Source organism: Gorilla gorilla, chromosome 6 (assembly GCF_029281585.2).
Source record: "Gorilla gorilla gorilla isolate KB3781 chromosome 6, NHGRI_mGorGor1-v2.1_pri, whole genome shotgun sequence".
NCBI lineage: Eukaryota > Metazoa > Chordata > Mammalia > Primates > Hominidae > Gorilla > Gorilla gorilla.
Window position 1 is genome coordinate 63965503 of NC_073230.2, and position 14737 is coordinate 63980239.

Below are 14737 nucleotides of genomic sequence, written 5' to 3' on the forward strand. Positions count from 1 at the left end.
AGTCAGTGGATGCAGATGGATACTTGTGACAAAGGGCACCATTGAAGTCCAGACACTAAATATGCTGAAGTCCCAGCTCCTGCCCTGCCAGGATACCCTGTCCCACCTGCCAGGACCTCCCCTCAACCACCTCCCTGTTCAGGTCAGGAGATGCCCATATATTCAAGAGAGAGTTTTCATAATTTTCTTTTATTTTCTTTTTTTAGACAGAGTCTTGCTCTGTTGCCCAGCCTGGAGTGTAGTTGCATGATCTCAGCTCACTGCAACCTCCATCTCACGGGTTCAAGAGATTCTCATGCCTGAGCCTCCTCAGTAGCTGGGATTACAGGCACACACCACCATGCCCAGTTCATTTTTTGTATTTTTAGTAAAGACAGGGTTTTGCCATGTTCTCCAGGCTGGTCTCGAACTCCTGACCTCGAGTGATCTGCCCCCCCCTTGGCCTCCCAAAGTGCTGGGATTACAGGCGTGAGCAGCCCAGCCAGTTTTCATAATTTTCTTTACTTCCACTGTGGTGGGAGAACTGGCTTCAGAGAAAGCCATCCTTTACAGATGAGGTGGCCCCACCAGGAACAGGTTTCAATCAGGTGTTTTGGAGGCAGTGATGCCTGTGCACCCTGGTGAGAAGGAGCGTGGCATGAACATCAGGAACCAGACTTCACCCTGGAGAAGGAGAGGCCACAGGTGGGGCTGAAGGAGCAGTTCTCACAAGCAATCCTGTGGGCATTGGGGCCACACCACGCACCTTGGTGCACAAGTGTCAATGTGGCTCAGAGTGGGGTGGAGGACTCAGGGTATTAAAAGCATCAAGGAATCCAGGGGAGAGCCACCGCACCCAACTTTACTTTCACCCGCAGGCTGATGCAGCCTGAGGAAATGTTACTCCACAACCACCTCAATTCTACACACAGAACCTGTTCGCCAGGCCCTTGCCACAGGCTGTCATCTCAAAATGGGGGCCGTCAAGGCTTGTTAGAATACCTGGGACTGAGAGGAAAATTATATATATATATATATATATTTTTTTTTTTTTTTTTTTTTTTTTGAGATGGAGTCTTGCTCTGTAGCCCAGGCTGGAGTGCAGTGGCGTGATCTCGGCTCACTGCAAGCTCTGCCTCCCGGGTTCACGCCATTCTCCTGTCTCAGCCTCCCGAGTAGCTACGGGTGCCCACCACTATGCTCGGCTAATTTTTTATATTTTTAGTAGAGATGGGGTTTCACCATGTTAGCCAGGATGGTCTTGCTCTCCTGACCTCGTGATCTGCCCTTCTCGGCCTCCCAAAGTGCTGGGATTACAGGTATGCGCCACCAGGCCTGGCTAATTTTTGTATTTTTAGTAGAGACAGGGTTTCACCATGTTGGCTAGGCTGATCTCGAACTCCTGATCTCAAGTAATCCTCCCGCCTCGGCCTCGCAAAGTGCTAAGACTACAGGCGTGAGCCACTGCGCCCAGCCTAATTTGAACATTTTAAAATCTTGTTTTAATGTTGAAATAAAATCTCAAGTTGGTTTTTAAAAAGCTCTGTCTGAGTTGTGATGACTCACATCTGTAATTTCAGTACTTTGGGAGGCTGATGTGGGAGGAACCCCCAGGAGTTCAAGACCAGCCTGGGCAACATAGGGATACCCAGTATCTCTATAATAATAATAATAATAATAATAATAATAATAATAATAATACAAAAATTAACCAGGTCTGGTGGTGGGCACCTGTGATCCCAGCTACTTGGGAGGCTGAGGCAGAAGGATCGCTTGAGCCTGGGAGGTCAGGGTTGCAGTGAGCTGAGGCTGCACAACTGCACTCCAGCCTGGGCAACAGAGTGAGACCCTGACTCAAAAAAAAAAAATAGTGCTTAGTGCCACATGCCAGGAACCACGATGACAACAAGTCAGAAGGGTGTTAAGTCAGGGCCCACCAAGAGCTGGCGGGGAGTCTGACTGCGGGGACCCTGCCCTTTTCCAGAAGGTGAAGGTGCAGAGAAGCTCGAAAGGATCACGACTTCTCACCCTGGCCCTGAACCCACTCACATCAGCAGCTCTCAGCATAGCCAACTGGACAGCTCGCACCAATAAATTAAACCTTATTTCTTGCCAGCACAGTGGCTCATGCCTGCAATCCCAGCACTTTGGGAGGACGAAGTGAGAAGATCACTTGAGTCCAGAAGTTCAAGACCAGCCTAGGCAACATAGTGAGACCCTGCCTCTAAAGAAAATTAAGTGGGAGCTGTGGCATGTGCCTGTGATCCCAGTTACTCGGGAGGCTGAGGCAGGAGGATCTCTTGAGCTCAGGCAGTTGAGGCTGCAGTGAACTACCGCACAGCGGCACTCCAGCCTGGAGAACAAAGCAAGACCTTGTCTCATAACAAAATAAAAAAGAAGCAAGCCAGCAGGTCTAATCCAGACTTAAGAGGAGGGTATCAGCCAGGCTGATATCCTCCCAAGCTACTTGGGAGACTGACACATGAGAATCACTTGAACCTGGGAGGTGGAGGTGGCAGTGAGCTGAGATCACGTCACTGCACTCCAGCCTGGGCGACAGAGCAAGACTCCGCCTCAAAAAAAAAAAAAAAAAGAAAAAAAGAAAAGAAAAGGCCCTTCAAACTGAGTCATCTGCACGATGCCTGAATTCCTGCTATAGCCCCGGCTGATTGGCTTTTCGTTCTACGTCTGCATAGTAACATGGTTAGAAAAGATATCCTAGTTATGTTGCAATGAAAAATGTCTACCTGTAACGCTCACTATTTCTTGCAGGTACCTATAACCTGTGGAAAGGGTGAAAAGCTCAGAGGATTCTATTGTCTATTTTATTTTATTTATTTTTGAGGCAGGGTCTTGCTCTGTCATCCCAGTTGGAGTGCAGTGGCACGATCATAGCTCACTGCAGCCTCAAACTCTTGGGCTCAAACAGTTCTGCCTTAGCCTCCCAAGTAGCTAGGACTACAGATTTGCGCCACCACACCCGGCTATTTATTTGTTTGTTTGGTAGATATGGGGGTCTCACTATGTTAGCCAGTCTGGTCTCAAACTCTTGGACTAGAGTGATCCTCCCACCTTGGCCTCCCAAACAGATGATGGGATTACAGGCCTGAGCCACCATGCCTGGCCATCTACTCTAAATGTTAGTTAACTGCTTTGATGGGCTGGGCGCGGTGGTTCATGCCTGTAATCCCAGCACTTTGGGAGGCTTGAGTCGAGCGGATCACGAGGTCAGGAGTTTGAGACCAGCCTGGTTAACATAGTGACACCCCATCTCCACTAAAAATACAAAAAACTAGCTGGGTATGGTGGTGGGTGCCTGTAATTCCAGCTACTTGGGAGGCTGAGGCAGGAGAATCGCTCGAACCCGGAGGTTGCAGTAAGCCGGGATTGCACCACTGCACTTCAACCCGGGCAACTGTGAGAGACTCCCTCTCAAAAAAAAAAAAAAAAAAAAACCCCAAAAACTGCTTTGATGAAAGCTAAAGAGTAAACTGTAAATAAAAATTAGGCCTAATTTTTTGTTTGTTTTTTGTTTTTGTTTTTGTTTTTGAGACCAAGTCTCACTCTGTCGCCCAGGCTGGAGTGCAGTGGCATGATCTCGGCTCATTGCAGCCTCTGCCTTTCAGGTTTAAGTGATTCTCATGCCTCAGCCTCCCAAGTAGCTGGGATTACAGATGCCTGCCACCATGCCCGGCTAATTTTTGTATTTTTAGTAGAGACAGGCTTTCACCATGTTGGCCAGGCTGGTCTCGAGCTCCCGACCTCAAACAATCCACCCACCTCGGCCTCCTAAAGTGCTGGGATTATAGGTGTGAGCCACCATGCCCAGCCAAGATTAGGTCTAATTTTTAAAGTCACCTGCAGCATAGAAAATGTTTCTGCAATTATTAATCTACTTTTTTTTTTTTTTTGAGACAGGGTCTCACTCTGTCACCCAAGCTGGAGTGCAGTGGTATGATCATGGGTCACTAAAGCCTCACCCTCTTGGGCTCAAGCAAGATCTTCCTGCCTCAGCCTTCCAAGAGCTGGGATTACATGTATGCACCACCACGCCCAGCTAATTTTTAGTTCTTGTAGAGACAGGGGTCTCACTATGTTGCCCAGACTGGTTCTGAACTCTTGGGCTTGAGAGATCCTCCCACCTTGGCTTCCCCAAATGCTGGGATTACAGGCATGAGCCACCACACCTGGCCTCACATATTTTGACGTCTAAAACACCAAAGATATTTTTAAGGAGCTGAACAAACCAGTAATTTTTAAAGAAAAAAGTAGTGGGAGCGTCTAGTACAACCAAAACCAGGCATCAAAGTCAGCAGTTAAACATTCCAGACTGGGCACAGTGGCTCATGCCTGTAATCTCAACACTTTGGGAGGCCCAGGTGGGAGGATTGCTTGAGCCCTGGAAAGCGGAGGTTGCAGTAAGCCATGATCATGCCACTGTATTCCAGCCTGGAAGACACAGTGAAGCCCTGTCTCAAAAATAAATGAACCAATAAATAAATCCAGAACCAGTGCTCACTTCGGCAGCACATATACTAAAATTGGCATGACATGGAGAAGATGAGCATGGTACCTGGGAAAGTATGACACACAAATTCATTAAGCATTTCATATTTTTAAAAAACATTTCGGAACCAAGAAAATAAATGAATCAAAAGAAAGGGAAGACCCTAGTGATTCCTTTGATATTAGAAAAAATCAGCCAGGCGTGGTGGCTCATGCCTGTAATCCCAGCAATTTGGGAGGCCGAAGCGGGCGGATCACTTTAGGTCAGGAGTTCAAGACCAGCCTGGCCAACATGGTGAAACTCTGTATCTACTAAAAGTACAAAAATAAGGCTGGGTGTGGTGGCTCACACCTGTAATCCCAGCACTTTGGGAGGCCGAGGGGGGTGGATCACCTGAGGTGAGGAGTCCAAGACCAGCCTGGCCAACATGGCACCACTGCACTCCAGCCTGGGCAACAGAGTGAGACTCTGCCTTGAAAATAATAATACTAATAAAAATAATCAATTGCAGATAGACCATAGACCTAAATGTGAAAAGGTAAAAACAATAAATCTTTTAGAATTGCTCTGTTCATGTATGGCTATTGAGCACTTGAGATGTGCTATTAAGTGTAAAATTTGCACTGGATTTTAAGCACTTAGTAGGAAAAAAACTAAAAATATCTCAATTTTAACATTAAAATTTTGAAATAATAATTTGGATATACTGAGTTAAACACTACTAAAATTAGTTTTATCTGATTATTTTTGTTCTTTTAATGTGGATACTAGATCACTTTAAATTGCATATGTGGCTTACTTCCTATTTCTATTGGACAGCACTAATGTAGAAGGTAATAAAAGATATATACCTTCAGGACGTCAAATTAGGAAAAGGTGTGTTAAATTGTATTTCAAAAGCATGAATCAGGCCAGGCGTGGTGGCTCACACCTATAATCCCAGCACTTTGAGAGGCTGAGGCAGGCAGATCACCTGAGGTTGGGAGTTCGAGATCACCCTGACCAACATAGTGAAACCCTGTCTCTACTAAAAATACAAAATTATTTGGGCATGGTGGCACATGCCTGTAATCCCACCTATTCAGAAGGCTGATGCAGGAGAATCGCTTGAACCCAGGAGACAGAGGTTGCGGTGAGCCGAGATCCCAGCCTGGGCAACAAGAGTGAAACTCCATCTCAAAAAAAAAAAAAAATCCATGAATCATAAAGGAAAAGACTAATAGATTAATATTTGACCACACTGAAATTTTGCTGTCAAAAAGACGTAATTGAAAGACTAAAAAGCCACAGACAGGAAAATACATTTGTAGCGCCTACGAGTCTCAAAGCACTTATGCCAATAATATATAAACTCCAGCCAACTGATAAAGAAAAGACAACCCAATAGAAACATAGGAAAACATCCGGAAAAGATGCTTCACAAAAGAGAATCGTTAAATGACCAGTAAACATAAAAAAGTGTTCAGCCTCATTAATAAATCAGAAAATGCACATTAAAACCATAATGAGATACCACTACAAACCCACCAGAATTACTATAATTAAAAGAGTCGACAAGACTGTGGAGCAACAAAGATATATATTTATTCTTGTTTTTAGATGTCTCTCTCTATATATAAATGTGCACCCAGAGACATCTAAAAACAGTGGTCATGACAGTATTATTTGTAATAGCCCAGGTTGAAACAACCCAGTGTCCATTAGCAGTTGAAGGACTAAATAAATGGTGGTATATCACAGAAGGGCACAGTACATAGTAATGAAAAAAAAGAAACCACAGCTATATATAATAGCATAAATGAATTTCACAAGCATAATGTTGAGCAAAAGAAGCCAAACACAAAAGCATGCAAACTGTATAATTCCATTTATATAAGGTAAAAACAAAAACAAACCCAGCTAAGGTGATCTACAGTTTTAGAAGTCAGGATGGGGGTTCCCTTGAGGAGGAAAGAGAAGACAATGTTGGCCAGGCACGGTGGCTCACACCTGTAATCCCAGCACTTTGGGAGGCCGAGGCGGGTGGATTACGAGGTCAGGAGATCGAGACCAGCCTGGCTAACACAGTGAAACCCTGTCTCTACTAAAAATGCAAAAAATTAGCTGGGCGTGGTGGCGGGCACCTGTAGTCCCAGCTACTCAGGAGGCTGAGGCAGGAGAATGGCATGAACCCAGGAGGCGCAGCTTGCAGTGAGCCGAGATCGCCACTGCTCTCCAGCCTGGGTGACAGAGCAAGAATCCATCTCAAAAAAAAGAGAAGACAATGTTTGGGAAGGGGTATGGGGGTATTCTGGGGTGCTGTTAATGTTCTATTTCATGATCTGTGTGTTAAAAATGTGTATTTTGGGCTGGGCACTGTGGCTCACACCTGTAACCCCAGCACTTTGGGAGGCCAAGGCAGGTAGATCACCTGAGGTTAGGAGTTCAAAACCAGCCTGGCCAACATGGTGAAACCCTGTCTCTACTAAAAATACAAAAAATTAGCTGGGCATGGTGGCAGTGCCTGTAATCCCAGCTACTCAGGAGGCTGAGGCAGGAAAATCGCTTGAACCCAAGGATGGGAGGTTGCAGTGAGCCGAGATCACACCACTGCACTCTAACCTGGGCAACAAGAGCGAAACTCTGTCTCAAAAAAAGTGTATTTTGTGATGAATTTGTATGATCTATATATTTTTGAGGAAAGCACCTTCCTGTGATGCACAATAAAAATGTTTTGTTTTTATTTTGTATTATTTCAAAATATTTTTAAAATTTAATATCTAAATATACTATTTTAGATATTCAAAATTTCTGATGATGGCTTCACTTTTGCATCATAACATCTTTGCAATTAAATCAATTAATGTGATTAAATCAATCCATTTTTGTAGTTGGGTCGGTTCTGTGATTGCGTCGTTGTGTGCCCCGACAGTCTATAAGAGTGCCAATAAGTATATATATGTGTAATTTTTTTAAATAATTTTATAATTTCAACTTTTATTTTAGATTCAGAGAGTACATGTGCAGGTTTGTTATGTGAGTATTTCACATGATGCTGAGGTTGGGGGTATGAACGATCCCATCACCCAGATAGTGAGCATAGTACCCAATAGGTGGCTTTTCTGCCCTTGCCTTCCCCCTCTCTTCCCTCTACCCCCTCTAGTAGCACCCTGTGTCTGCTGCCCCCATCTTTATGTCCATATGTACCCAAAGTATGTCCATATGTCCCACTTGTAAGTAAGAACATGCAGCATTTGGTTTTCTGTTTCTATGTTAATTCTCTTAGGATCAGGACCTCTGGTTGCATCCATGTTGCTGCAAAAGACATGATCTCATTCTTTTTTATGGCTGTGTAGTATTTTACAGTGTATATGTACCACATTTTCTTTATCCAGTCCACCACTGATGGGCATATAAGTTGACTTCATGTCTTTACCATTGTGAATAGTGCTGCAATAAACATACAAGTGCATGTGCCTTTTTGGTAGAATGATTTATTTTCTTTTGGGTCTATACCAAGTAATGAGATTGCTGGGTAAATGGTAGCCCTGGGCAGACTGTTTGAGGCCAGGAGTTTGTGACCAGCCTGGGCAACATGGCAAAACCCCATCTCTACTAAAAATACAAAGAAATTTGCTGGGCATAGTGGCACATGCCTGTAGCCCCAGTTACTTGGGAAGCTGAGATGGGAGAATCACTTGAACCCAAGAGACGGAGGTTTCAGTGAGCTGAGATCACACCACTGCACTCCAGCCTGGGTGACAGAGCAGGACTCTGTCTCAAAAAACAAAAAAATAGACAATGTGAGAATCTTAAAAGCTCAGAGAGAAGAGTAACTCTCACAGACAAGGGATCCGGTTAACATTAGCAGCTGATTTCTCAGCAGAAAACTTGGAAGGCCAGTAGATAGTGGATTATATATTTAAAATAATGAAGAAACATGTCAATTGAGAAGTCTATAGCTGGAAAACTTGTCCTTCAAAAATGAGGGAGAAATTAAGACATTTCCAGCTTTTTTTTAAAAGCTGAGAAATCCGTTTATCTCTAAATTTGCCATACAAGAAGTGTTAAAGTCCTTCAGGTTGAAATAAATGAACTCTAGGCAGTAATTATATAAGTAAATAAGCAAGTTATATGAATATATAAAGCCCTCTGGTAAAGGTAAATACATAAACAAACATAAAAACAGCATTATTGTAATTTTGGTTTGTAACTCCGCTTTTTATTTTCTACAGGATTTAAAAGACAAATGCATAAAATGTAATTATAAATCTGTTAGGTGGTGTACAATGAATAAAGATACAATTTGTTACATCAATAACCTAAAAAGAGTAGACCTATATAGCAGTAGAATTTTGGTATGTGATTGAAGTTAAGTTGAAATAAATTCAAATCAGAATGTTATAACTCCAGGATGTTATATGTAATTTTCATAGTAACCAAAAACGAAATCTACATAGAATATACACAAAAGGAAATGAGAATAGAAACAAAACTTGTCACTACAAAAAAAATCAACTAAAGATAAAAGAAGTAAATAATTGAGAAAATGACTGGCAAAAATCAGTAACTCTGACGTATTAAAACTTTCCATGCTACATAAATCTGGAAACTCTATTTCACATGAAACTGGAGCTGAAAGAGACAAATATTTACTTATAAAGTTAAAAGTTATATGGAAAACCAACACTAATTTTTTTTAGAAAAAATTATGGAAAAAGTAAAAATATGCCTTATAGTATCATATAATATCATGTTTTATAGCTCTTGGAAAATAGAAAATAAAATGTTCTGTTAGCATGAATCCTTCTGTGCCCTCAAAAACCCTATGGATTATACCATTATTACCTAAAAAGTCTATTCTCAAATGCAGCACAGTGATAATTTTTATAAGGTAGATGTTATTTTTAAATATGGAATAATATTGGTGATTTCAGTTTAAGTTTTAATAACATTGGATTAAGATGAAAGAATGAGAAGATAAAGGTCCCTCAGCAATATAACTCACAAACATGTTCAGAAGCAGTAAGAAGTTACATTAATTATCTTTTGAAAGTCAATAATCTACATTTTTAATGTATGCATATGGCATAGCTAATGTACTATTGCTGGGTCCATTTATTCAACGAATAATTGCAGCTATGTGTCAGACATTTTTCTAGGCCTAGGAATGGATACATAAGTGAACAAAGCAAAGATTCTGGTTCTTGTAGAGTTTCCATTAAAAGACCATTTAGTAAAATTTTTCTTCCTCCAAATTATAAAATCTGTAAGATGATTTAACAATATGTATAAAAGTCATTGTGGGCCGGGCACAGTGGCTTATACCAGGTGTGGTGACTCAGCGCTCTGTCACCCAGGCTGGAGTGCAGTGGCACAATCTCTGCTCACTACAACCTCTGCCTCCTGGGTACAAGCGATTCTCCTGCCTCAGCTTTCCGAGTAGCAGGGACTACAGGTGCACAACACCACACCCGGCTAACTTTTGTATTATTAGTAGAGATGGGGTGTGGTCATGTTGGCCTGGCTGTTCTCAAACTCCTGACCGCAAGTGATCCGCCCACCTCGGCCTCCCAAAGTGCTGGGATTACAGGTGTGAGCCACCACACCTGGCCTTATTTTCTACAACTTTGATAACTTTGGCATATACCCCAAATCTGTAACACATAATATTATCATTCAAATATAACTCTGACTTTCTCTAGCTTTTGAATTCTTTATTCTAATATCAGTTTTAAGTCTGACACAAAAGCATGGGAGTTCTTATCAAATTCCAACCTTTTATCATAAAAACTGTCAAGAAATTATGAGTAGTCGAATTTAAAAAAGGAAAATAGGCCTATTAATTAGATTTGTATAACTTAACATTTTATGCCTATGAGTCCCCAACAAAGCCTCCAGCTTCTATTTGGATATAAAATGTAAAAGTCACTACTGGATCCAAAAGCAGGACTATGGTAAATAAATTTCTTCACCTAACCAGCTCCTTTTACATGATGCTACGTGTTTCTTTTGTTTTTTCATTTTGGCAAATATTGATTGAATGTCATCTTTGTGTTAGTGTACGTCCTAAGTGCCAAGATACAGAATCTGAAAAGATGGACACAGGACCTGCCTTCTGGGAGTTCATACCTTTTTTTTTTTTTTTTTTTGAGGCGGAGTTTTGCTCTTGTCACCCAGGCTGGAGTACAATGGTGAGATCTTGGCTCACTGCAACCTCCACCTCCAGGGTTCAAGTGATTCTCCTGCCTCAGCCTCCCAAGTGGCTGGGATTACAGGTACCGGCCACCAAACCCAGCTAAGTTTTGTATTTTTAGTAGAGGCAGGGTGTCATCATTTTGGTCAGGCTGGTTTTGAACTCCTGACCTCAGGTGGTCCACCCGCCTCAGCTTCCCAAAGTGCTGGGATTACAGGCATGAGCCACCACACCCCGCTAGGAGTTCACACTTTAGTTAGGGAAAATATACAATAAGCAAGCCAATTTTTAAAATGAGAACTTCAATCAGAGTTAAATGCTACAAAGACAATCTCACAGGAAGTTGCGATGTAGAATGATAGGGCTCTCAGAATAGTAAGAGAAACCATTATTTCTTACGATGTTTGTCTTTCTTTGTATCGGTGCTCAGCTGAGTCTGCAGTGCTTCAGAGGCAGCTTTCATTTTATAAAAATCTATGATTTCTCCTTCCAGTTGTTTTTTCTCTTCCTCGAGCTTCCTTATCTCCTCCTGTTGAATCATTTTAAGATGCTCAAACTTGTCCTGCAGCTGTGAAACCAATGTGCAGTTGTGATTCCAAAGCACAGTGTTGCTGAACACCCAAAAGAATATGCTTTTTTCTAAATATCAAACAAACCCAAATCATCACAGTAGAGCATGATCTTAATAACAACCTCAAAAACTCAGGAGTAAACACTGAGATATGGAATTTTTCTTTTCTTTCTTTTTTCTTTTTTTGAGATGGAGTCTCACTCTGCTGCCCAGGCTGGAGTGCAGTGGCGTGATCTCAGCTCACTGCAACCTCCATCTCCTGGTTCGAGTGATTCTCCTGCCTTAGCCTCCCGAGAAGCTGGGACTACAGGCATGCATCACCACGCCCAGCTAATTTTTGTATTTTTAGTAGAGACGGGGTTTCACCATGTTGGCCAGGCTGGTCTTGAACTCCTAACCTCAGGTGATCCTCCCGCTTTGGCCTCCCAAAGACTTTTTTTTTTTTTTAATATAGAAGCAAGGTCTCACTATGTTGCCCAGGCTGGTCTCAAACTCCTGAGCTCAAGTGATCCTCCCACCTCAGCTTCCCAAAGTGCTGGGACTGACTGGATGCAGTGGCTCATACTTGTAAACTCAGCACTCTGGGAGGCCAAGGCAGAAGGATCGCTTGAGTCCAGGAGTTCAAGACCAGCCTGGGCAATGTAACACAATAGTAAACTTCAACAGGAGAGAGCATCTGTAAAATTGAATATAGATCATCTGAAATTATCCAGTGAGAGGACAAAGAAAAAAAGAATAAAAAAGAGAAAAGAAGGCCGGGCGTGGTGGCTCACACCTGTAATCCCAGCACTTTGGTAGGCCGAGGCAGGCAGATCACAAGGTCAGGAGTTCAAGACCAGCCTGGCCAACATAGTGAAACCCCGTCTCTACTAAAAATACAAAAAGTAGCTGGGTGTGGCGGCACATGCCTGTAGTCTAAGCTATTTGGGAGGCTGAGGCAGGAGAATCACTTGAACCCAGGAGGCGGAGGTTGCAGTGAGCTGAGACCGTGCCATTGCACTCTAGCCTGGGCAACAGAGAGAGACTCCATCTCAAAAAAAGAAAAAAAAAAAAGAGAGGGAGAAAAGAAAGCCAACGAGACACCATTAGGCAAACCACTGTCAGGTTATGGGAGTTTGAGAAGGAAAGTAGAGAAAGGAGAAGAAAGCTTATATAAAGAAAGAATGGCTGAAAACTGTCTAAATCATGGGAAAGATTTAGACATCTAAATCCATGAAGCTTAAAGATTCCTAAAGAGGTTCAAACCAAATAGATACTCACCAAGTCACAATATAATCAAATAGTCAAAAGTCAAAGATTTTTTTAAAATGTTGAAGAGGCAAGAGAAAAGTGGCATCACATAGACAAGAGAATCTTCATTAGACTATCAGCAGATTTCTCAGAAGGAACTTTGCAAGTCAGGAGAGAATCAAATAATACATTCAAAGTGCTGAAAGAAAAAACTGCCAGCAACTAATACTATGTCTGACAAAGCTAACCTTCAGAAAGAAAGAAGAAATAACATGTTTCCTCGACAAACAAAGCTGAGGGAATTCAGGACCACTAGGTGTACCTTAAAAGAAATGCTTAAGGGAGTTTTTCAAGTAAAAATGAAAGAATGCAGCTGGGCATGGTGGCTCATGCCTGTAATCCCAGCATTTTGGGAGGCTGAGGTGGGTGGATCACCTGAGGTCAGGAGGTCAAGACCAGCCTGGCCAACATGGCAAAACCCTATCTCTACTAAAAATACAAAAAATTAGCCAGGTGTGGTGGCAGCTGCTGAGATTGTGCCACTGCACTCCAGCCTGGGTGACAAGAGCCAAACTGCATCTCAAACAACAAAAAACAAAGAGAAAAAAACTTGAGGCCTGGCCTCCTACTCCCCTCCCACCCCCCTTCTCCAGGCCTAAGCCACCTTGGCTGAGGAGGGGGCTGAGGAAGTGTGAGCCCCTGCCAGGAACCCCTGCCCAGACCATGTACTCGGCCCACAGGCCCCTGATGCTTGCATCCAGCAAGGCCTCCCGTGGCCTCGGCATGTTCAGGTAGAGGAACGTGGAACCTCGCTCTGTGGCTGTGTTCCCCTGATACTCCGTCTCCTTCCTGACCCCTCCCTGCAGCCACGCAAGGCCCAGCAACCTGCCAGACACTCAGTGGCCTCCAAGTAGACAAAAGAACCTGCTGAGTTGGCAGCTGTTGCTCATGAGCGTCCACCAGGTGGGACAGGGAGTGCTGACCCTGGGCGGCCCCCTGAAGCCACCTGCCCTGAAAGCCCAGGGCCTGGAACCCCACACACTTTGGGGGTGGTGGAACCTGGTAAGGGCCCACCTTCCACCATGGAGGAGGAGCCCTGGGCCCCTCAGGGGAGCTCCTGCTGGACAGTGAGACAGAGAATGACCACGATGATGCTTTCCTCTCCGTCATGTCTCCTGACACCCAGTTGCCTCTACCACCCAAATGATGTCAGGCCCAGTCTCTCAGTGCCCTGCCCAAGGAACAGAACTCATCTTCTGAAAAGGATGGACGCAGCCCCAACAAATGGGACAAGGACCACATCCGGTGGCCCGTGAGTGGCGGTCATGATCTTCAGCAAGTGGCACCAGGCTCTGGCAGGGCCCACCAGTGTCACCCCAACCAGGACAACTGGACCATCAGCCAGATCCTGGGCGAGTGGTGGTACACTCTGGGGCCCAATGAGAGGCAGAAGTACCACGACCTGACCTCCCAGGTGAAGGTGGCCCACTTGCAACAAGGACCGAAAGAAGTCCAGGCCCGGAGACTCACACCTGTAATCCCAGCACTTTGGGAGGCTGGGGTGGGCGGATCACCTGAGGTCAGAAGTTGGCCTGGCCAACATGGTGAAATCCCGTCTCTACTAAAAATACAAAAATTAGCCGGGAGTGGTGTTGGGCAACAAATCACAAAGGAAGACAGAAAGAGAGGAACAAAGAAACTACAAAACAGTCAGAAAACAATTAATAAAACGATAATAGTAAGTCCTTACCTATAAAAATTACTTTAAAAGTAAATAGATTAAGCCCACTAATCACAAGACCCAAAGTAGCAGAATGAATAAAGAAACACTTCTCAATAATATGTGGCTTACAAGAGACTCACTTTTGCCTTAAGGACACACTTAGACTAAAAGTGAAGGAATAGAAAAACATGGCTGGGTGCGGTGGCTCATGCCTGTAATCCCAGCACTTTGGGAGGCCAAGGCAAACGGATCACTTGAGGTCAGGAGTTCAAGCCCAGTCTGGCCAACATGGTGAAACCCCATCTCTACTAAAAATACAAAAAAAAAAAAAAAAATTAGCCACGCCTGGTAGTGGGCACCTGTAGTCCCAGCTACTCAGGAGGCTGAGGCAGGAGAATCTCTTGAGTCCAGGAGGTAGAGGTTGCAGTGAGCCGAGATCGTGCCACTGTACTCCAGCCTAGGTGACAGAGCAAGACTCTTGTCTCAAAAAAAAAAAAAAAAAAAAAGAAAAAGATATTCCACGCAAATTATAGGCAAAAGAGGACAGGGCAG

General features: G+C 43.7%; 1 protein-coding gene and 1 non-coding gene across 3 annotated transcripts in view; one reads left to right on the forward strand and one right to left on the reverse strand.

Moving 5' to 3' along the window:
* Positions 1-4490: 4490 nt before the first annotated feature.
* Positions 4491-4597, forward strand: LOC115933345 (U6 spliceosomal RNA). Its single transcript, XR_004069209.1, has one exon. It is a non-coding gene; the product is annotated as a U6 spliceosomal RNA (small nuclear RNA).
* Positions 4598-8661: 4064 nt separating this feature from the next.
* SEPTIN14 (septin 14) overlaps positions 8662-14737 on the reverse strand; it is a 68511-nt gene continuing 62435 nt past the window's right edge. Inside the window, exon 10 of one of the 2 annotated variants that reach the window (XM_055347103.2) lies at positions 8662-11229. In XM_055347103.2, the coding sequence (XP_055203078.1) occupies positions 11050-11229 (180 nt within the window). In that variant the 3' untranslated portion in view covers positions 8662-11049. The remainder of the gene's footprint in view (positions 11230-14737) is intronic. The other variant, XM_019031255.3, reaches the window with a different exon arrangement.